At 45.9% G+C, this 21,438-nt stretch overlaps 1 protein-coding gene across 1 annotated transcript; it reads left to right on the forward strand.

The window, feature by feature from the left end:
- The first annotated feature begins 9,306 nt into the window (after positions 1-9,306).
- Positions 9,307-20,303, forward strand: LOC147430172 (uncharacterized). The gene is made up of 13 exons (XM_086494672.1): positions 9,307-9,864; positions 10,761-10,937; positions 11,139-11,209; positions 11,356-11,393; positions 11,474-11,582; positions 14,001-14,166; positions 14,267-14,371; positions 14,481-14,589; positions 14,887-14,931; positions 15,004-15,080; positions 19,364-19,407; positions 19,792-19,894; positions 19,965-20,303. Exons 1-13 carry the CDS (start codon positions 9,427-9,429, stop codon positions 20,091-20,093), a joined length of 1,611 nt encoding a protein of 536 aa, XP_086350798.1. The 5' UTR covers positions 9,307-9,426; the 3' UTR covers positions 20,094-20,303.
- Positions 20,304-21,438: the final 1,135 nt, after the last annotated feature.

Consider the following 21,438-nt stretch of genomic DNA (forward strand, 5'->3'; position numbering starts at 1 on the left):
GCGCATAACAAACAGATACTTGTGCCAGTTGACAAGGGCATTGCAAAAGAAAGACAACCTTGTCAAGCATTCACAGATAATCGACCATGTCGAACTATAGTATGGATTGAAAAACAAAAAGAAAAAATTCGTGAACATTTTTTTCCAAACTCATGGGTGCTGCTATGCTGCTCGCATGCCTTGCATGCGGCTCGAACCCCTTGGTGCTCATGCTCTCAACGTGTCGAAGCCCACAACCTTGTTGCATAGGGTTGGAATCACCCGTTATGTACACGAACCCTAGGAAATTTGAGTCAAATTAGGTGGCCTTGGGCGCCTAAGGTATGAAAATACCTTCAAAGTGAGCCATGGCGATGATGACTCTGTGCAAAATGCAGAAATTGATGGAGATCCCGGTACAGAGGTTGAGCGCGAATGCCAATGAAACGAGAGTTGCTCCCTATTGCCGTCACGACCCTAACGAGCCCATCTTCTGATGCTTTCGACGTAGTTGACTGTATACCTCTCCTCCCGCTAGGCGGGCCTGCCCACGTGCCTTTGACCCCGTTGTGGTTTCGCCCCCCCCCCCCCCCCCCCCGCCTAGCAAGAGCTTCTGCACAGGCAGTGTGCCTCGACCCCGCCCTCTTGCTTTGCCGCCTTGCACACCACGGCTTGCACTCACATGCAAGACCATGCACGTTTTGCTGCTGAAAACTAGGGGAAGAGAGAAGACTCTGAAGCGAGAGAGAGGCCATGCTTCATACTGAATTCCAGAGAGAGAGACCTAAAGAGAGAGAGTCCTTTCCCCTCCTCCATAACTCTCCCTTGGCCTAAGCTCTGATACCAGTGAAAGGCATAGGGAACTAGAACATGCTAATCTCCACCCAACCATGCTCCATATAGGCCCTTGGCCTGCTAAACATAGAGACCCCCTTGACTGCATGTCCGTCCTGTCCTTGCCTGGTCCTACCCTTGGCATGCCAGTGCTTCTTGAACTTTTTGAAGTTCTTGTTTCTTGACTTTGAGCTGGGTAGGAGTCAAGGCTTCGCTTATCCATACTTTGGTGCCATTGAAAAGTCGTGCTTGTTGTAGAAGTGCTATGCGTGCCTCTTTAGTCTTGAAGACCAAGATACCTTGGTTGGTGCGGTTGTCATGGTGAACTTTCTCAATTGTGTTGGGGTTGAACTCGGTTGGGTGGATGGCTTGGTTGAGCTTCGTTAGTGTTGAGATGTAGTCATCACTCTCTCCCCACCAAGTAGAGGGCAAGCCGCCGATTCGAATAGATAATGCTAGTCCTTCCCGTCGGCGATGTTCTTGCATGTACTCTTTTAGTTTGGAGGAGACCGCGATGGTTGCTTCTTGAATTGGGTGGCGAGGTTGACTATGCTTGCGGTGAGGGTGTGCTCGACCTCCTTTGCTTTTGCGAGAAGGTGCTTGCTATCATCTTGCTTTTGAGACTCCAAGGAGGAGAGACGTCTCTCAAGGGCTACAAGACGTGCCTTGAGCTCTACTTTTCTTATCCTTGAGCTCTCGGATTTGAGAGTGAAGACAGTCTATCGGGTCCACCCACGGGGTGGGCACGAAAAGACGTGTTCGCTTAATGGGGGAGAGAGAGCCCCTGCGTTGCATTGCTCCTTGGAGAAGTTCCCTCTCCCTCGAGGCCTTGCTTGGAGAAGTCCCCTCTCCCTCGAGGCCTTGCTTGGAGAAGTCCCCTCTCACTCGAGGCTCTGCTTTCCCCCTGTGGGAAGGCTCTCCCATATATTAGGTTAATGTTGACTCTGTGTTGGTTTGATAGAGCACAAAGACCACGAGATGGATTAATGAGGCACAAAGGCGACGTGTCGCATTAAAGAGACATAGCAGTGGTCGCGAGCCGAGGCTGGTGAAACGCAGATGGAACGAAGCAAGATAGCCGCAGATGAACCAGGTCGTAGATGAGCCTCATACGAACTTTGGGGTTGCTTGGGAGAAGGAAGGTGGGGGGCGAAATTGTGGACGAGATCTCCCGTAGGGTTTCCCCTCGCCCCAAGGAGGCCAACAAGAAGGAGGGAAGGTGGAGCTTTGTCGGGACTAGGGCTGGAGAGAGAGAGAGAGAGAGAGAGAGAGAGAGAGAGAGAGAGAGAGAGAGAGAGAGAGAGAGAGAGAGAGAGAGAGAGAGAGAGAGAGAGAGAGAGAGAGAGCACTCTGCCAATAGCAAGTAGGCAAAGAAAGAGAAGAGTGAGGTGGGTCATCGGGACCAAGACCAAGACCTTGATCATGATAGCTATTAATGATCAAGTAGAGGTGAATAGGGGACAAGCACTATCCATTGGTGGGGAGTGCTTGGTAGTAGAAGATGGGTGATCAAGGCAATAGGTGTGCAAGGGTTTGCTTAAGCCACTAAGACTTTGGTCTGGTAGCAAGAAGAGAGTAAAGAGCTAATGGCTTAGGTGGAAGCAATTGTAGCCACAACAAAGTGTGTGTGTGTGTGTGTGTGTGTGTGTGAAAGAGAGAGAGAGAGAGAGAGAGAGAGAGAGAGAGAGAGAGAGAGAGAGAGATGTAGCAGCCCATTCCATTGTCCAAACTTATTGGATGCAATTCTTCTCCATGCTCTCTCTCACCCCCCATCAGCAGCGATGGCACTTCCCTGTACATTAGAGCATTGTGGGGACTGACATAATTGAGAGATATTTATTTGCAGGTTATGATGGTGATGTAGTAATTGAAGCAAAAAGTTAAAATGGATCCTTTTCTTGCAATGGTGAATACAAAAAGACTTTAATTGGAGATGCAAGGATGCATAGCAACTTAGCATTGGATGCATTTGGGCTTCTTCTATGGTTAGCAACCTTGTTTTAGCTTCTAGAAGCCATTGTCGCCGACTACTTTAGCTTCACATATTTGGAGAAGCTGTAGACGTTTTACATCTATCCCAAGGCATGTGTGTGTGTGTGTGTGTGTGTGTGTGAGAGAGAGAGAGAGAGAGAGAGAGAGAGAGAGAAGCATTGTTATCTTCCTAGAGTGATTCCAAGGACTATAGTTTCATTCACCTCACAAGTGGACAAGTAGGTACACACACACACATCCACCTATATATGGCTTCATGTATATGAGAGAGAGAGAGAGAGAGAGATCCAATAACCATGTTTTTCTTGGTCGCAGCAACTTGCGGGTCACATACTCGTAGGTTACCTAAACCCATGTAGTTGCGTTGTGATGCCCTCGTTCGGGGCGTCGGGGAAAAGGGGCCGCGCCGGCTCACCTGCGTTGCAAACGGGACCTGCAGGCAAGCAAACGCATACACAAGAACGCAACTTGAAATCTGAACGCAAGAGGGACACGAGATTGAGGGACGCGAACGAATGATCAATATTGCAAGAAAGTGCCGAATACAAGGGATGCAAAGAATCACATGAAAAAGGGGCTCGCAAGTTGGGGGAAGTGGCACATACTTCCCTTATATACACCCCCGGGTTGAGCGAGCTTGACGCCCACGTCAAGCTGGGGTTTTGAGAGGTGCCGATACAAAAGTTGATGTCGAGGTTTTGGGGCGGATATTTACAAGGGGGGAGTGCGGTGTTGCCACAAAATGTCTAGCTACCTAGGGTGATGCTAGTTACAAGTGGGGGGGAGGACTACTCTATGTGGTTTTCATTTGGTGTGTTGTCCTCCTCTTCAGTTGGCATGTTGTAGAAGCGCAACACAAGGGGTCTTCCGAGTCGAAGCATGATTTCTTCAGGTACCCAAGTGCATTCCGTCATGGGGTGATTGCGCCATTTGACATAGAAGAGTTGTCCCCGGCGCCCAAAGCGCGACTTTAGGATGGCCTCCGGCTCATGTGGCGGGCCATCCTTTACCATAGGTGTTATCCGGCACAAACCTTTTGAGTAGACTTACATGGAAGGCGTTGTGGATGTTGATGTGTGATGGGAGATCCAACTTGTAGGTGATGTCGTTGTAGGACTTGAGCACTTTGTATGGCCCATAGTAGCGGTGGTTGAACTTCGGGGAGAGGCCTTGAGGGAGGGTGATATTATGGGAGCTGACAAGGACTAAGTCACCTTCTTGGAAGAGTTCGGCAGGCCGTCGTTTTTGGTTGGCGTATTTGGCGATGCGAACCTTGCTTTGCTCGAGGCTTTTCTTTGCACGTTGCATGCGTGTTTGCCATTGTTGAAGAAACTCCTCACATTCCAGATCCTGGGCATGCACGTCGCCGGTTGCCAGTGCAAGAGGGGTGATGACTTCTTTACCTGTGGAGAGCTCGAATGGGGTATAGCCAGTGCTGCTGTGGATGGAGTTGTTGTAGTGGAATTCCAGGACGTCCATGTATTCGGACCAGTCCTTCTGATCTGCCTTGACGTAGCTGCGGATGTAGTCTTCGATGCCTTGGTTGACTCTTTCAGTTTGCCCATCGGTTTCGGGGTGGTAGGCGAAGGAGAAGCGTAGCTGGGTGCCTAGTAGCTTGAAGAGCTCGCGCCAGAGGTCACTGAGGAAGCGGGTGTCGTGATCAGACACTATGGCTAAGGGTAGGCCGTGGTATTTGAAGACTTTGGCGAAGAAGTGTTTGGCGACTTGGTAGGCGGTGACGGGAGGCTTTGCAGGTATGAAGTGGGCTTGCTTGGTGAAGTAGTCGACGACCACCATGATGGTAGTGTGGCCAAGGGAGGGAGGGAGGTCGACGATGAAGTCCATACTTACCATGTCCCAAGGCCGGGAGGGTGTTGGCATGGGGTGGAGGAGGCCGGCAGGCTTGACTCTTTGAGCTTTGACCAGTTGACAGGTTGGGCAGGTGCGCACGTAGTCGATGACGTCGTCCTTCATTTTGGGCCACATGCAGTGTTGATGGAGTTTGTCATAAGATCTCTTCTGGCCACCATGTCCAGCTAGCTTGCAGTCATGAGCCTCCCACATGAGGTCTTTCTTTAGATCTGGATCATTGGGGATGTAGATTTTGCCATGCACGTAGAAGAGGTTATCTTTGACTTCGAAGAGGCCCAGGGCAGCTTTGCCAGAGATGTGGTCGTTGAGCATTCGGAGGACAGCGGGGTCAGCTTTTTGAGCGTCGAGGATGCGTTGGCGTAGGGTGCTGGTTGCTGTGGAGATGGCTGTGAGGGTGGGTCTTCGACTGAGGGCATCTGGCATGACATTTGTGGTGCTAGGTTTGTGGATGATGTTGATGTCGTACTCTGCAAGTGTGTCTTGCCACCTAGCTTGCTTGGGGGTAATTTTGGGCTGTGTTTGGAAGTACTTGAGCGAGATGTTATCTGTGTAGACTTTGGTGTGCTTGTCTTGGACATAGTGTCGCCACTTTCGAAGGCAGTGGACGACAGCGAGCATTTCCTTCTCATGTGTGGTCCATCTTGTCTCTACATCTGTAAATTTGTGGGATTCGTAGGCGATGGGTTGATTCTCTTGCATGAGGACACCCCCAATCGCACCATCTGAGGCATCAATATGAACTTCAAAGGGTTTAGTGAAGTCGGGTAGTCGGAGGACGGGGGCACCACACATGGCTATCTTCAGGTTCTCGAAAGCTTCTTCTTCTTTGGAGGTCCACTGAAAGGGTTTGTGGCCTTTGGTTATCTCTGTAAGTGGTGCTGCAATCTTGCTGAAGTCGCGGATGAAGCGGCGTGTGTACTGACAGAAGCCCACAAACTCTCGGACTTCTTTGATGGATGTCGGGGGAGCCCACTTGATGACGGCGTCGACTTTCTTGGGATCCACCATAATACCTTCGGACGCGACAATGAAACCGAGGAACTCGATGCTTTGGGCAGCAAACTCACACTTTTCCAGCTTGGCATAAAGTTGGTGCTCGCAGAGGCGTTGGAGTACTGCGGTGACATGCTTCTGGTGCTCTTCTAAGGTCTTGCTGTAGATGAGTAGATCGTCAATGTAAGTGATGAGAAAATCGTCAATCATGTCGCGGAAACTGTCATGGATTATTCGGCAAAAAGTGCCAAGACCGTCGGTGAGACCGAAACCCAGGACAAGCCATTCCCAGGAGCCGTAGCGTGTGCGGAAGGCGGTCTTCGCAATGTCTTTAAGGGCAATGCGGACTTGGTGATAGCCTGAGCGGAGATCGATGCGCGTGAAGTACTTGGCACCCTGTAGTCTGTCCAAGAGGTCTTCCATGAGGGGAATTGGGTACTTGTTTTTGATAGTGATCTTGTTGAGGGCCCGATAATCCACACACAGTCTCATCGAGCCATCTTTCTTCTTGACAAACAGGACTGGGGCCCCAAAAGGAGAGCTGCTGGGCCGGATGAAGCCTTGATCCTCTAATTCCTGGAGTTGCTTCTTGAGCTCTTTTAGCTCCGTGTCATTCATGCGGTAGGGGGCCTTGGCCGAGGGTGTACTCCCGGGGATGAGATCAATTTCGTGTTGAATTTGTCAGGGAGGGGGTAGGCCGGGGGGAAGTTCTGGGGGCATGACATCTTTGTACTTCTGGAGAATGGGGGTAAGTGAGGGATCACCCACTTTGGCCTGTTCGAGGGTGATGGAGTTGAGTCTGGCTGTGGGCCGTTCCTGTGCTTGCATGATGCAGAGGTGAACTTGAGCTCCTTTCTTGAGAGCCCTCTCGGCTTGCTTTGCACTCATGAGATTAAGTCCGGGGGAAGATGTCTCTGGGACTTTTTGTTTACCTTTCATTGCTGCCAATTGAGCGGGGTCATTGCGGTTGATGGGGGGGGGGGGGGGGGGGGTTTGGTTTGAAGATGCGCCTGACGTGTGAATGCTTGCTTTGTTGTGAGTCTAGCGCCTTGGACTGTAACTGCTTTGCCTTGATTGTTCAGAAGCAATTGGTTCACCTTCATGCCTAGGAGTGCAATGAGATACTTGTCGTTGAAGGACAGACCAATGATTGCCTCGAAGTCGTCCATTGGTACCACTATGAAGTCAAGTCGACATGTGAATTCACCCATCTCAATCCTGACTTGACGGGCTGCCTTGACATTGCTATCCTTTCCTTGGGCAAACTTGACAGTGGTTTCATTTACGGTGGTGAGGCGTAGGCCCAGGCGAGCGGCGCACTGCGGGGATAGAAAATTGTGTGTAGTGCATGAGTCTACCATGATCCATTTGCGGCTGTGATCCAATTGTTGCCTGGACATACAAGTTCTGGATGTCCGTGATAGCTGCCGCCATGCATTGAGGGTGGAGGGATACCGCTCCAATACGTGGTTGTTGGTCAGCAACAGGCGTATCCCTTTCTTCGATTCTTATGTTGGGGGGGGAGGTTGGTTCTTCTATTTGGAGGGTGTTCACCCTGCTAGATGAGGATGATGCCTGATTTCTCTTGCGGACACATGCGTAGTTGGGTCCATGGGTGATTCTGCAGTCACTGCACCAGATGCGATCGGGGTGCGGCTGGTTATTGTTGCCGTTGTAAGTATTGCTATAAGAATTGCGAGCAAAAAAACTGCGTGGGACTAAGGCGCCATTTCCGCGGCCTAATCCCGGGTTGAAATTGGGTGGTGGTGGACGGGGGTCATTGCTGCTGTTATTGGTTATAAATTCGCGACCTCGCCCGGCGGGTGGGTTAGCCCAGTTGCTGGAGGCAGTGGGGGCAAAATTGTTGGGGCGAGGGTTATTTGGAGGCAAACCTGGTGTTGAGCTTGTGTCGCGTAGCTTTTCGGCCATATTGGCGGCCACTTCCCAGGTGTTGGGATTCTGTTTTTCTACCTCTCGACAGGCCCAGGGCTTAAGGCCGTACAGGAACCCATGTAGCCTGTCTGCTGTGTGCATCAGTGGGAGTTGAAGCATCAGTCGACGGTACTTGACAACGTAATCTGATATGTGGCCATCTTGGCGCAGATCGCACCACGAGTCTTTGACTTTGTTGCCTTCATTATCTGGGACAAAGTAGCTGATCATGTCTCTTTGTAAGTCCTCCCATTCCTCCCAGGTCTTTGATGTTTGCTCGGTGAGGAACCATACATAGGCGTCGTCGGCCAGGAAGGTTTTGGCCACTTGTACCCATCTGCGTCTGCCTATGTTGTTCCACTGCATGTAGTCTTCTACCTCTCTGAACCACTTGTTGAGTTCGAGCGAGGTGCGGTGGCCTTTGTATTTCTCTGGGGGAATGGGTTTGAATTTTCCCAGTCTGTTCTCATCTTCTAGATTTCTCTCAGGGCTGTAGTAGCGCCCTTCACTTTGGTCATCTGGATAGTTTTCATCTTCGTCGATTGTCCCTAACCTTCCGGGCCGCGGTCGCCTTTGTGTGTTTCGTCGGGTGTTGACATTGCTTGTGCCTGGGCGGTCTTCGTGTCGTCGACCTAGCTGTGTTTGAATCAGGTCGCCCAGGTTAGCAGACATCAGGTTGATCTGGTGTTCCACGGAGGCCATGATGCATGCCTCCAGTCTTTCTTCCATTAGGTCTTGGTCATCTTGTCGCGGCTTCGTTTCCTTCTTCTTCTTGCGGTCTCTATTCAGGTTAGGCTCGGTCCTGTATCCTTCGTCATATTCTTGATTTCCAGCCATTGTTGTATTCCTATGGCCGAAGTCGAGAAAAAAAAACTGAAAAATGTCAAAAACTGAAAAACTGCGAAAAACGGGCTTGAAAACATTGAAAAACGATGAAACAGTGCAAAACGGGGTCCAAAATGACGATAACCGCGAAAAACGGGTCAAAAACGATGAAAACCGGTCCCAAATGGTGCAAGACGGGGCAAAACGAGGTAAAACGTCGAAAAACGGTGAAGAACGTGGAAAAACGCGTCAAAACGGCAAGGAATGCGGTTCAAACGAGGCAAAACGACGAAAAACGGTGGGGGACGTGGAGAAAACACAAGGGACGGGGCAAAACGGGCCAAGAACGCGAAAAACGTGGGTCAAACGGGACAAAACGGCGAAAAACGGTGGGGGACGTGGAGAAAACGCAAGGGACGGGGCAAAACGGGGCAAAAACACAAGAGACGTGGTGAAAACGGGCCAAGAACGCGGAGAAACGTGGCCAAACGGGGCAAACGGGCCGAAAACATGGTGACAACCACGGGCCACGGGCCGACGTCGGATCGGCGGGGACTCGAGCCGAAGCTCTGATACCAAGTGTGACGCCCTCGTTCGGGGCATCGGGGAAAAAGGGCCGCGCCGACTCACCTGCGTTGCAAACGGGACCTGCATGCAAGCAAACGCATACACAAGAACGCGACTTGAAAACTGAACGCAAGAGGGACACGAGATTGAAGGACGTGAACGAATGATCAATATTGTAAGAAAGTGCCGAATACAAGGGGCACGAAGAATCACATGAAAACGGAGCTCGCAAGTTGGGGGAAGTGGCACATACTTCCCTTATATGCGTTATAATTTAGGGCTGGCCACTCAAGCACCCAAACCACCCTAGCAAAAAGGTTGTCGTCGGTGGTTCCTCGGACGCTCCTCCGGCCGCGGGCAAGTGAACACCAACACAGCCAGCTCCTTGTGAGTTCTGACCTTGTTCGTATTCAGATATTGGAGCTCATCAATATGAGCTGCCGCGCGATGGCGCTGAGTTTCACAGCTCCCCACTTCGCTGCGTCACTGCAGCAGCAGCAACAACCTGCGTCTAATCGACTCTTCACTCAGCTCAAGCTCAGTGCTAACCCTAACCCCATCCTCAGAAACCTCAGCGTCTCTTCAAAACCATGTGTGTGCAGCCTTGCTACTGCAGCTCCAACTGTAGCAGAAAAAGAGAGTTCTCAAGCTTCTCAAGTTGAGGTCTCTTCCTCTCCTTCATGTGCCAACGCCAAAGGCAATGGGCTTTCCTACCACATTATCACCATGGGATGTCAAATGAATGTTGCAGACTCGGAGCGTATGGCTGGGCAACTTGAGGCCCAAGGGTATCAGCTCGCTCCCACTCCGGACGACTGTAGCCTTCTCATCCTTAACACCTGCAGCATTCGCGATAGAGCAGAACAAAAGGTACGCATGTTGTTGCCAATAAGTTTCTTCATAGTCTGGTTGAAAAGAGGCATCTATCAAAGAAATGAGCAGCTGCAGTCTGCCCATTGCGTCACTAGATGCTCTTTAATGACATGACCCGTTGCATCACGTGGATTAGGCCGACCTGCCATTTCCATGCAAGGAGGATTCTCAATATGCCCAGGGTAATTAGGCATCGAACATTCTCCCCACCATCTGCTTCTGTTGTTGTCATTGCATCTCGTCGTCAAAAGGAATTGGCATCCTTGGCATGAAAAGACTTGGATTCCCTGACTGAAGCTTTAATCTGGGAATTTTCACTGCTTGCTCACTATCTTCATGGCCAAATCTTGAATATGGTTTGCCTATCTGGGATGCTTGGTGTACTTTCAAAACTTATGCATGAGGTTGTTTACCCCTGCTTTTCTTTCCACATCACCGTCTGGATTGATGGAGGCATGCTCCTTATGGTTGCGATCAGCTTCAGTTCGCTCTTCAGTTGCTTCTTCCTCTATCTCCTTTTCCAAGTGACCTCCACTTCTTCATACTCTTCCTCCTTTTGGTTGGCGGGGAAAACTGAAGCCATGATGCAAGTCTCTATGAGAAGATCACCCTTGCTTCTGCAACTTCTTCAAATTTCAACCATTCGTGAAATTTTTAGAATACTCTGCTCAAGGTCGGATGGGTTGAACTCATACAAGAGTTCGATTGTTTTATGTGAATGTCTTTCCTATATATTGGTTTTTTTCAGACCATTTGGTTACAAAGCCTTTGAAAATACGGTTTGTAAGAATTTAGAGATGGAGTTTGTACTTCAGAATCAGAGAGAAGTCGAAGGAAAAGTGCAGTGAGATTCTCTGTAAATAATTTGTTTTTCCGTTTTCTTTTCATTGCAGGTTTATGGTGCTTTGGGCAGGAACAAAATCCGCAAGTATGAAGATCCTAATTTCAGGATAGTTGTTTCGGGTTGTGTTGCTCAGCAAGAAGGAAATACCCTTCTGCGACGGGTACCGGAAGTTGACCTTGTGATGGGCCCCCAGCACGTTGGTCGATTAACTGAATTGCTTGAACAGGTGAACAGATTCGTACTTATACTCACGCACGCCCGCGCGTGCGCGTGCGCGCGCACACAAATGCACTTATGCACAGTACCTACAAAAAACAGAATGAGCTAGATTTATGCATAACATGCAATCTGAGGTTGTGTGGCATAGTAGATGACGGCTTCTTTTTTCATACATGCGCACACGTTGTTGAGACCTTTGGCAATGCAGGTTGAATTGGGAAGCCAAGTGTGTGCATTGGAACCCTTTTACATTGAGGAGGATATAACAAGACCTCGAAGGTTAGGCTCATTTCCAGGCACTTTCTTTGCAAAACATGAAATATATGTGATTTTTCTGCGTATGGCTCTATAGGTGTTCTTGACAAGTTGACGTTGTGATTTCATTTGCTTTATTTACATTGTTTCATTTCTGTACCACTCCTCAGGGACTCTACTGTTACTGCGTGGGTGAATATCATCTATGGTTAGTTTTTTTGAGTGATCTTAATGATTTCTAGCAGAGTTATCGTGTTTTCTTAAATTTTCTCTCTTTTTCTGTTTCAGGGTGTAATGAGGGCTGTACGTACTGTGTGGTACCTGGTACTCGTGGCAAGGAGCAGTCACGACTACCTGATGCAATCCGAAACGAAATGTTGGCATTGGGTGAGGCTGGGTATTGCTTGACAGACCAACATTTTGATGATAATGTGGTATTGTTTTTTCAAGTTCTTGTAATGTCTTGTACTTAAATCTATGTGCTATGTTGATGCTTCAAAATAAGAGACAAGGGCCTTTCTGTTTAGGAAACTGGTGTGCATATTGGCAGAGAAATGTAGTCATCGTCGTCCCCTGATTGCTTGTATGGGAGAGTAGGCTTACTTGCTAACTCGAGCCAGGTGGAGCCTTGGGCCGGCGGATTGACTTTTTATCAGGAATTATGTTGTTAGCATCAGAGCATTTGCTTATCAAAATACATTGGTTTTGTACATCAAGGTTGATCTTGGCTTCTAAGGATGTGGTTATTCGCGCTTGATCCCTCCAAAAGATGTGCGATTTGCGTGAAGAGCATCTTACCACTAGAATTGTTCATGTGGTCTAATTGCTATGTATACACTGGGGATACAAATGATGCACCTCCGAGTTTGACATTTTTCTTTAGTTGTTCTTGTATACTTTCCATTTTGTGGGGAACTCCCCTCTTGTCTTGCATGTAACAATGGGCTTGGCTTTTTGTCGGGACTCCGCTTGCATGTATATGTGCTTAAATGCATTGTAGGAGAGCTTTTTGCAAGGTCTAGTAGCATTGTTATATGTGCAGGAACATGCTCTACTAATAGGTTCACAAACAAGGATTGTCTGTTTTTTAATGTTGCGAAATGGCAATTGAAACCATGGGTTCGTGTTTGCTAATAACAATGGGCTTGGCTTTTTGTTGGGACTTCCGCTTGCATGTATATGTGCTTAAATGCATTATAGGAGAGCTTTTTGCAAGGTCTAGTAGCATTGTTATATGTGCAGGAACATGCTCTACTAATAGGTTCACAAACAAGGATTGTCCGTTTTTTAATGTTGTGAAATGGCAATTGAAATAGGTTCAGAAATGGCAATTGAAACCATGGGTTTCGTGTTTGCTAATACATTCTTTCAGACAAGTGAATAGGTGGTAAGCATCCTCTGGTAGGGTTGAGATGAGGGCTTTGGTTGACCTTGGAGCTGGTGATGCGTGTGTCTACATAGTTTCAAAGTGGGCAAGACTTTTTCTGCAATTTTAAATCAAAGACTTTTGTCCAGTAAAAGAATTAGACATTTAAAAATATTAAAATCACATAAAGAAAGTTTGCGAGTTTAAGTTTGACACTTTTGGTGGTTTTCAGCACTTTGAAGCTTGCCACAGCACTATCTAGCTTGGGGTGTCATGCGTAGTGGATGATAGATGTGACAAAGAATCACACCAAGCACAGTCTCCTGTACAGGATTGAGTAATGTTCCTTTGCCCTTTGGAGTAGTGAGAGGTAGAGAGAGGAAGCCTCTCAAGGTCCAAGCAGATTGGTATCCACTTCTTATTGCAGAAGCAATTGCATAAACTGATTGGACCTTATGCTCGTGCACTGATGTATATTCACTGATGACTTAAAATAGACGGATGCACTTGAGTCTTGAGGTCCAGCTGCTGGCTCTCATAAGCTCGAGGCTAGGGGGTAGTGCAAGGAAGCCACCTGTAGCATAGTTCTCTTTACAAGGATTGAAGCGTTACTAGGGGTCTTCTTGCAATGCCATCAGAGCAAGTGAGCGTGCATGCTTCGAAACAATGAAAGGACAAAGTGTTGCTTGTGACTATGGGACTCCGACTCACATGGGAAAAGTGCCCCTTTTTTTTTGATTGATCAAATTCAAAGCACTACTATGTAGGAGAGATTCTAAGCACGCACTTGTAGCGCCTGCAGGGGGAAAGTTTTATGTTCAAACTTGTTGCTTAAGGTGAAACCGAACATGACCTTGATTGGGTAGATTAGAATTCCAGCTCAGAACAAAAGGGTCTTCCATCAAAAACACATTTCCTTTGCTTGCCGGACTTCATCTGTTCGTTCATCCACTATTTCTTCTTCTCTACTCAAATGTGAAATACATCGTTCATAGATTGGGACAGCTGATTTCTTCATGCTAATGCTGAATCATTACAAGCATGTAAACAGTCAAGACAAGTTGATCCATGGATTCTACTTTCATGTACCCTTGTTTGGAAAAAAAGGTCGCAAGCCTAGCCTTGCGAATCAACTGTCGTTTAGAAGAACTTAGTGCTGGCCACTTAAAAATATGTTATGTTGGCCATTGTTCCACGCCTCAAGAGATTTTGATGTTTTGATTTTCCCTTGTCAAGATGATTATATTTTAACAATATTGCATCTAGCAATCTGTACTTCTTTGTGTCTGCTGATCTTGATTTCTGAGGTGGCTGTATGGATCGAGTTTGCTGAGGAAGACAGCATCTGCAGTTATGCACACTTTCATTTAACATAGACAGTGTATATCAGCTGTCTTGAATCTGAGTGGTAAGTGGCGCAACACATAAGGAGTCCTCTAATTGGGACAGGTACAAAGAGGTGACATTGCTTGGGCAGAATATAGATGCTTATGGACGAGATTTGGGTCTTTTAGACAACGAGAACTTTTCAAAGCAGCGTTGGACACTTGCAGACCTCCTGCTCTATGTCCATGATGTTCCGGGAATTGAGCGTATTAGATTTGTTACATCGCATGTAAGGTGGTTGCATACGTGATCACTTTTTTCATTACCATGTAAGGTGGTTGCATATGTGGTCACTTTTTTGCAACTAAATATTTGCTCTTTTGATGCAGCCAAAATATTTCACAGAGAAGCTAATAAAGACGTGCAAAGAACTTCCAAAAGTTTGTGAATATTTCAATATTCCCTTCCAATCTGGAGATAATGAAATTCTTAAGGTGGACCCTGTCTTTCTGTCATATGCTTTATCTTATTTTTGTATGTAGAGGAACACATCCTCCGTTGCCTCAGGAAGGGCACTAAGATTTGGAGGTTGTGTTTGTACAGGAGATGAAGCGTGGCTATACTAGAGAGAAATATTTAAACATGATACAAATGATACGGCATTATATGCCTGATGCTTCCATCACTGCAGATGCAATTGTGGGGTTTCCTGGTGAGACACTCTTCACATTAAGAAGCCCAAATCTATACAAAGTCATTAGGTACATAATGTAGGTTCCCATATTTATACATGGTGCATGCACTAGCCGGCTTCCAGAGCTTGCCAGACATATGAGTGTATGGTGTTTGTGCGTGTGCACTTCTGTGCTTTGTTTCAAAGATAACAACTCGTTGAGTGCTGTGTGATGGTCTCAGATTGCGTACTTCCGTAGGTGATTTGTGTCACGTTTGCAAGTAGTTGCATAATTTCCTCTCTTTAATTTACTTCAAATGGTTGTTTCTGTTGCAGGTGAGAGCGAGGAGCAATTTTGTAATACACTGAGTCTTATGGAAGGTATTTACTACCCTGATTTTTGAACTATGCTTCTTACAAAGACCTTCTTAATCAGCTATTTCCAATGAACAGACGTTAAATTTGATGCTGTAAACACGGCAGCTTACTCCCCACGACCAAGAACTCCTGCAGCTGTTTGGGAAAATCAGGTATATTTCTCATCTTAGCATTTGTCTTACTAAGATTTCTTTTCGGCAAATGAATGGACTTGTCAAGTCATTGATTGTTAGCTTGTAGCATACAACATGGGATGGGGCATTGTAGTAGGAATAGGGAGTGTCCTAATTTGCTACCATATACATGTGGGAGTGATGTGTGTGAACATACTTAGGACCGTTGGGACATTTTTTCCCTCACTAGGAGGTTTTTCCCCCGTGCATTGTATGTACGCCCATCACTCTAGAGCAAACTTATCTTTCCATTGTGCACTAAGCAGTATTCTCTCTGTTGTGTGCCTTGAGCTTCTTCATCTTCTCCAAGCTGTGTGAGTTTCCCTACAACCCTATTTTCGACAATTGGTATCAGAGCGGGTTGCGTTCTCTCGGGCATAGTTGAGTGTTGCCAGGTAATATAAAACTTACATACGAAACGAGGTTTCATAGGTATGAAACATGTTTCAAATATCTTTTGAAATGTAAGAAACGTGGTATATAAAAAAAAATCAAAAATATATTATATAACCATATTTAATTAATCCAATGAAATTCCGTGTAAACATGGTTCAAAACACTCGGCCTTATAAACACAATTAAGCAGAAAAAGCTACAAAGAACACGTCACGCGATGCATCTTATTGGCAACTGCTATCAATCGAGTAAAATTTCAAGATTCAAGCAAACACAGGTTTACAGCTAGAGCATGCCACAAACTACAATCTACACCATTTTGAAATAACACATAGAAAAAGAGATATCTAAGCTATTAGCCAATGAGCATTTAAAAACTCAAAATAAGAACGATGTGATTCTCCAAAATGTACGAAACGATTCAAGACAGATTTCCATGATAGAAATACATTTGAAATAAAGTAAGGTAAAGTAGGGTTAAGATATAAAAAACGCGTCTTATATAAAAGAAACGTTTCGATACATTTCTTAAGTTTTGTGGATATGAAACGCGTTTCTATGCAACATTGTCAGCAACGCAAGCACAATCATGCTCACTTTCTTAGATTTGGGTGAGCTTTGGTGAGCGTCAGCAAGTGAACAAATACTTCGGGCAAGCTCGTAGAGCTTGATCTGCACATAATTTTCATTTGGACTCATTTCGATCTCCATTTCCACTATAGGCAGTACTGCGCAAGCAATTTTGTCCTTTTACGTAGAATTTTTGTCAGTGCAATTTTCTACAGAATAGATTCCCTACAATCTTCTTTGGGTTGTGCTATAGAGCATGTGTTGATTCTACTTTGTTTTCCTCTTTTCGGGCAGTTTTTATATCAGGTACAATTGCTCGCTATTGCTGACAAGAACACAAGACGTTTTTTAAGAAGTTTGTTGCTGAGAATAAATTGGATGGGGATAATTATCCAATGTGGGCTTACATGATGCAACATGTTCTTGTGTCAAAGGGTGTTTAGAATGTTGTGCAAGGCATTGATGAACATCCGCCTTTTGTGGATATAGGTTTGTTGAGGATGTTGTAGGTTTTGGTGGCAGGACTATTGCTGCCAGAGCTGTTTTGTTTATGCTTGAGCAGTCTCGTTTGGTATGTTAGAGATACACAGGCTCATGTATTAATTACATTATCTGTGATGCGCACTATTACTCCTCACACTCGCTCAGCTAAATAAGCTAAACAGGCTTGGGATATCGTGGCTTGTCTTTATGCAAGTCGCAATGAGGCTAAAATTGCATTGTTGCGCAAAGAGCTGGAATCGAAGATTATGCAAGAAGAAGATGACATGGACACCTTCCTTGTTGGTATCAAGGACATCAATGAGCAACTCATTTCTGCAGACGAAGTCATTTTTGATAGTTCACTTGTGCAAACTGTTCTTGATGCATTACCATATTCTTATTAGACTTTTGCTAGTACTTGGAGACTTATGACCCAAGGAAATCTTGATATTGTCAAGTTTGATGCATTATGCATATTGTTGTTGCAAGAGTCACTCTCAAGAAAGAACAGGGTTAAACAACGTGCAGTTGAACAACTTTTGTTGCTCAAAGAAAAGGTAGTAATAGCAATGTAGCCACTTCTCATGGTTCTTCGGTGAGTAGGAAATCAGTTGTTCCTGATGCTAAGTTTGGACTTGAGGACTTCAAGCCTATTGCTACTTCCATGAAAACAGGTATGAAATTAAGTTTTCATGATGTTGGTGATCCTGCCGATGTCACTCTTTATCAAACTGCTGTTGAATGCCTTATTTACTTATGCAATACGAGGCCTGATATTCAGTTTGCAGTCTCAGAAGTCAACAGATTTATGCATAGCCTAGGGTCTAAGCATTGACAGACTGTCAAGAGGATTTTTTGCTACTTGAGTGACACTTTACATCTTGGCTTGTTTTATCCGAAAGGGGATCATTGCCGCCAGGTTCAGATGTTTTTTCGGACTCGGATTGGGTTGGTTGTTATGACACGTGAGTGTCCTCAGTGGTTTTTGTTTCGTGCTTGGTAGTTCATGCATATCATGGTTGAGCAAGAAGCAACCTACTGTGGCCACTTCCAGTTGTGAGACAGAGTACAAGACAGTCTTTATAGCTACGGTTGAGTGTGTATGGTTCAGACGCCTTGTGGCTGATTTGGGTGTTGGACAAGACATTGCCAACATCATCTACATTAGCAGTTGCGAGGAGCCCAGTTTTTCATGCTCGCACAAAGCACATTGCGGTGCATTATCATTATGTCAAAGAGAGACTCTCAGCAAGAGAGATCAGCTTGGCTTATGTGCCGACATAGGACAACCTCGCAGATTTGTTCACAAAGGCATTGCCTCGTGAGAAGTTCAAAGCTTTCCGCAAAGCCTTGGGCTTGCTTCCCTATGTGGATTGATCATGCTCTTTGGGCATGGCACTTCCCTATACACTATCTGCTAGCTCTTGTTCACCGCAGCACTCCTAGGGGGGATTTGTTACCATATACACGTGGTAGTGATGTGTGTGAACATACTAAGGACCGCCGAGGTATTTTTCCCCTCACTAGGAGGTTTTTTCCCGTGTGCATTGTATATACGCCCATAAAGAGGCCCTCGTAAATCCCATTCCCTGCCTAATGTTGGTTTTTGCAGGTTAAATCCCATAAAGAGGCCCTCGTAAATCCCATTCCCTGCCTAAATTTAGAGTTGAATGCTCAAATTTAGGGAAAAGAGCCTTTCCCTCCTTTCTCCCATATATAGGCTTAGTAAAGTGGGTTCAATTACCATGTCTCTTTGTCTGATGACATCGTGTCATCCAAGCTGCTGTCTCGGATCTTATGTTACTATCACCTCTCTTTTGGATTGGCTTTTCTTTTGCGTTTGAAAGTATATGCTACATGATTTTGTGTATATAATAGACCATTCTGTTGAATTTCTTAGAGCCAGTTCACATGGCAAGCTGGTTGGAAACTTGTGTGCAAAATAACTTGCGAACCATGCAGGTTCTTATGAGGGAATTCAGCAAAAAAGTTGTGCACATGTTGCGCACAGGTTGCGAGGCTGCTCCTGCCAATAGGGGTGGACCAAGGATGCAACCATGCAAGGCGACAATTGCCAGCAACAAGAAAGTGCTTCTTCATTATTCATTCAGGAAAAATAGAAGAAAACGACTAAGGGATTTCAGCACCTTCCAACTCTCCTGGGAATAGACGTCTCGTTTTGCTGGTTGCGAACATGTCTGCAACCCCATTTCCACGTGAACTGGCTCTTAGGAACTAGTTTTTGTAGCTTGGAACTCCTTATATATGGATAATGATAATAACTCAACAAGTGTCAAGTTTTTGGGGTCCTTGAATGCATCCCTGCTTACCCTCTTCATATGTCACAGTGAAGAGACTCGAAATATGTGGCTAGGCTGCATCCGAGTATGACTTGTCCCACGAGTTCTCTGGGGGACCCATGCGGCTTAAGTTACTGCCTGTTAATCTACTTCCAACTGTAGGACTCAGGCTGGAGGATTCCTCCTGACAGTCAGTGGTAGCCATGCTAACAAAGAGGTTTATTTTCACAAGTGGAGGTCGTGAAGGCAATGCTTGTTCACTACTATTTTACGATTTGTCAATGCCACTTGATTGCAAGGCATTGCATGACATGGGAGCATGTTTATTAGTAAGAAGTCGCGAGAGTTTGGGAGGCTTTTGGAAGGTAATTGTTTTCCGAAGAAACTTGTGTTAGGAGCTTTTCCAACATTTGTAGTTGCGTGTTACAAAGTGCATTGCCTGCCAGCCAGTCTCCTTTTCCTTTTAATTTATATTGTGAATCGAATACTTAACATTCGAGTGTAATCTTGCAGGTTGCAGACCTGGTTAAGGAAGACCGCCTGCATCGTATAAATAGGTATGGTCACATATTCCATCTCCATATTCTTTTCTTAAATTTCAAATTTTGCGAGTCTTTGTGATGCAGTGCATGAGATTAGGATTGGGCGAAGGATTCTTGCATGATGCGCATGGCTAAGAGTCTCTGTCTCGGCCCTCAAGTAACCAGGGAACTTCGAAGAGTCTTTGTCTCAAGAAACTAGGGAACTTTGTTTCCCTGTTTCATGAGACCGGTCCCAGAAATGACTAAAGAAGAAACACACAAATTTACACCATGTTTGAGAAATAAAATGGACTAATTGTTACCAAAAGGGGCTGTTTTCTATAGAGTCCCGTTCAGTGATGGAGACGTACTTTCCGTGTAATTTTTTTTTTCTCAACTTGGCTTTACTGGATTTTGCAGGCTTGTAACTGAGCATGCCTTGGAACGCAGCCAGCGGTATCTAGGTCGAGTGGAAAAAATCCTTGTGGAGGCTAAGAATCCTAGACCAGGAAAAGAGGATCAGGTGTTTATATTTGTGCGACTAGAGTATTGCTGTATTTTGATTTGGCTTCTAACATGAGTCACTTTGACAGGTAAGGGGTCGGACAGGTGGCAACAAAGTGACGTTCTTCAAGGGAGCAGCTGAGCTTATTGGTTCACTGGTGAATGTGAAAATCACTGATGCTACATCAGCAAGTTTGAGAGGGGAACTTGTTAGTTAATGTCATAGCATTGTACTGACTTGAAAGCCAAGGTAAGGTGGTTGCAAGGGCTTTTTTCCCCCTTGTGCAGCTACCAGTGGAGCTACATTCAGGTAGTGGTGTGTAATTTGGGACAATGCAATGCATGGGCTATGACCTCGTGTTTATGCATAGCCTTGTTTGGCTCTACCATGCTACCAAGTTAAGAAGAATTTGCTACTTTCGACGCAACTATACGCTCTTTGCAATGATGTTTCAGTTTCTCACCAATTCCTTAAATCACACTTCACTTTGTGTATGCGTACCACATCAGAAGCCATCATTTGCTGCGATTATGCCAAATACGTAATCCCACTTTGCCTCGATAAAAAGAGCCCAATGCAAACGGGGCTGTCTAGGGCCTGATGATGAGGGTGCATCCTTGTGCACGTGTGGATTTACGTATGCACCATAGCCCACATGCATGTCGTCACATTCTCATCCTGCTTCACTAGTTATTGTAAAAGTACCATGTCTTTTATCTTGTCAACCATGAAGCATACTGCTTAAGATGTATAACAAGAAAAATCCAATGCTAGGGGATGATAAACTTGCTTGTAGCTAACATTGGTTTGTTTTTATGAATTCACCCAATAGCGCACCCCCTTTATTTCCATTATTCAGACTGCTATCCAGCCAGAGAGAGAGAGAGAGAGAGAGAGAGAGAGAGAGAGAGAGAGAGAGAGAGAGAAGAAGAAGAAGAAGAGAATTTTAACGTCGTAGGAAATTATTCCAAGAGACCTTAAAGATCTATTTGACGAGGAAAGTTGAACTCAAGACTTGTTATTCAAGAGGGAAATGGCATAACCAATTCACCACACTTGGGTGAGAGAGAGAGAGAGAGAGAGAGAGAGAGAGAGGTTGCATGAGTGATGTTCCTTAGTGGGGCCCAAGTGCTTGAGGGTGGTTTGAACTCACAAAAAGGGTTTTACATTGTCAAGAAGTAGCTGCTACTATGTGCCTTTTGTAGTAATCCCATGCTCTATAGTCGTCAATTCGAACCGACTTGTTGGGACATGACACCTCACATACTGGCTACTCTCAATATCCCAATGATTCAAACCAATACCCTGTGGGAATCCACTTCTGACTTAGTTTATGCCCATGCCCTATTAGGAAGACTGGGACGGACAAACGGTCCCATTGTATCCATGGGCTGGGTGCCACACCTGATCGTCTTAGGGACTTCATTGACATGGGTATCCGAGCGTAAGATGATAAATAGGGCAACTGAGAGAACTGCATGTGGTTGTGCCAACAGCTCTCTGTCAGTCTACTGGTGGGACCATTGAGGTGGACAAGGTCAGCGAAGAGGGAAAACTGTGCC

This window comes from Adiantum capillus-veneris, chromosome 22 (genome assembly GCF_014529385.1).
Source record: "Adiantum capillus-veneris isolate H3 chromosome 22, ASM1452938v2, whole genome shotgun sequence".
NCBI classification, from domain to species: domain Eukaryota; kingdom Viridiplantae; phylum Streptophyta; class Polypodiopsida; order Polypodiales; family Pteridaceae; genus Adiantum; species Adiantum capillus-veneris.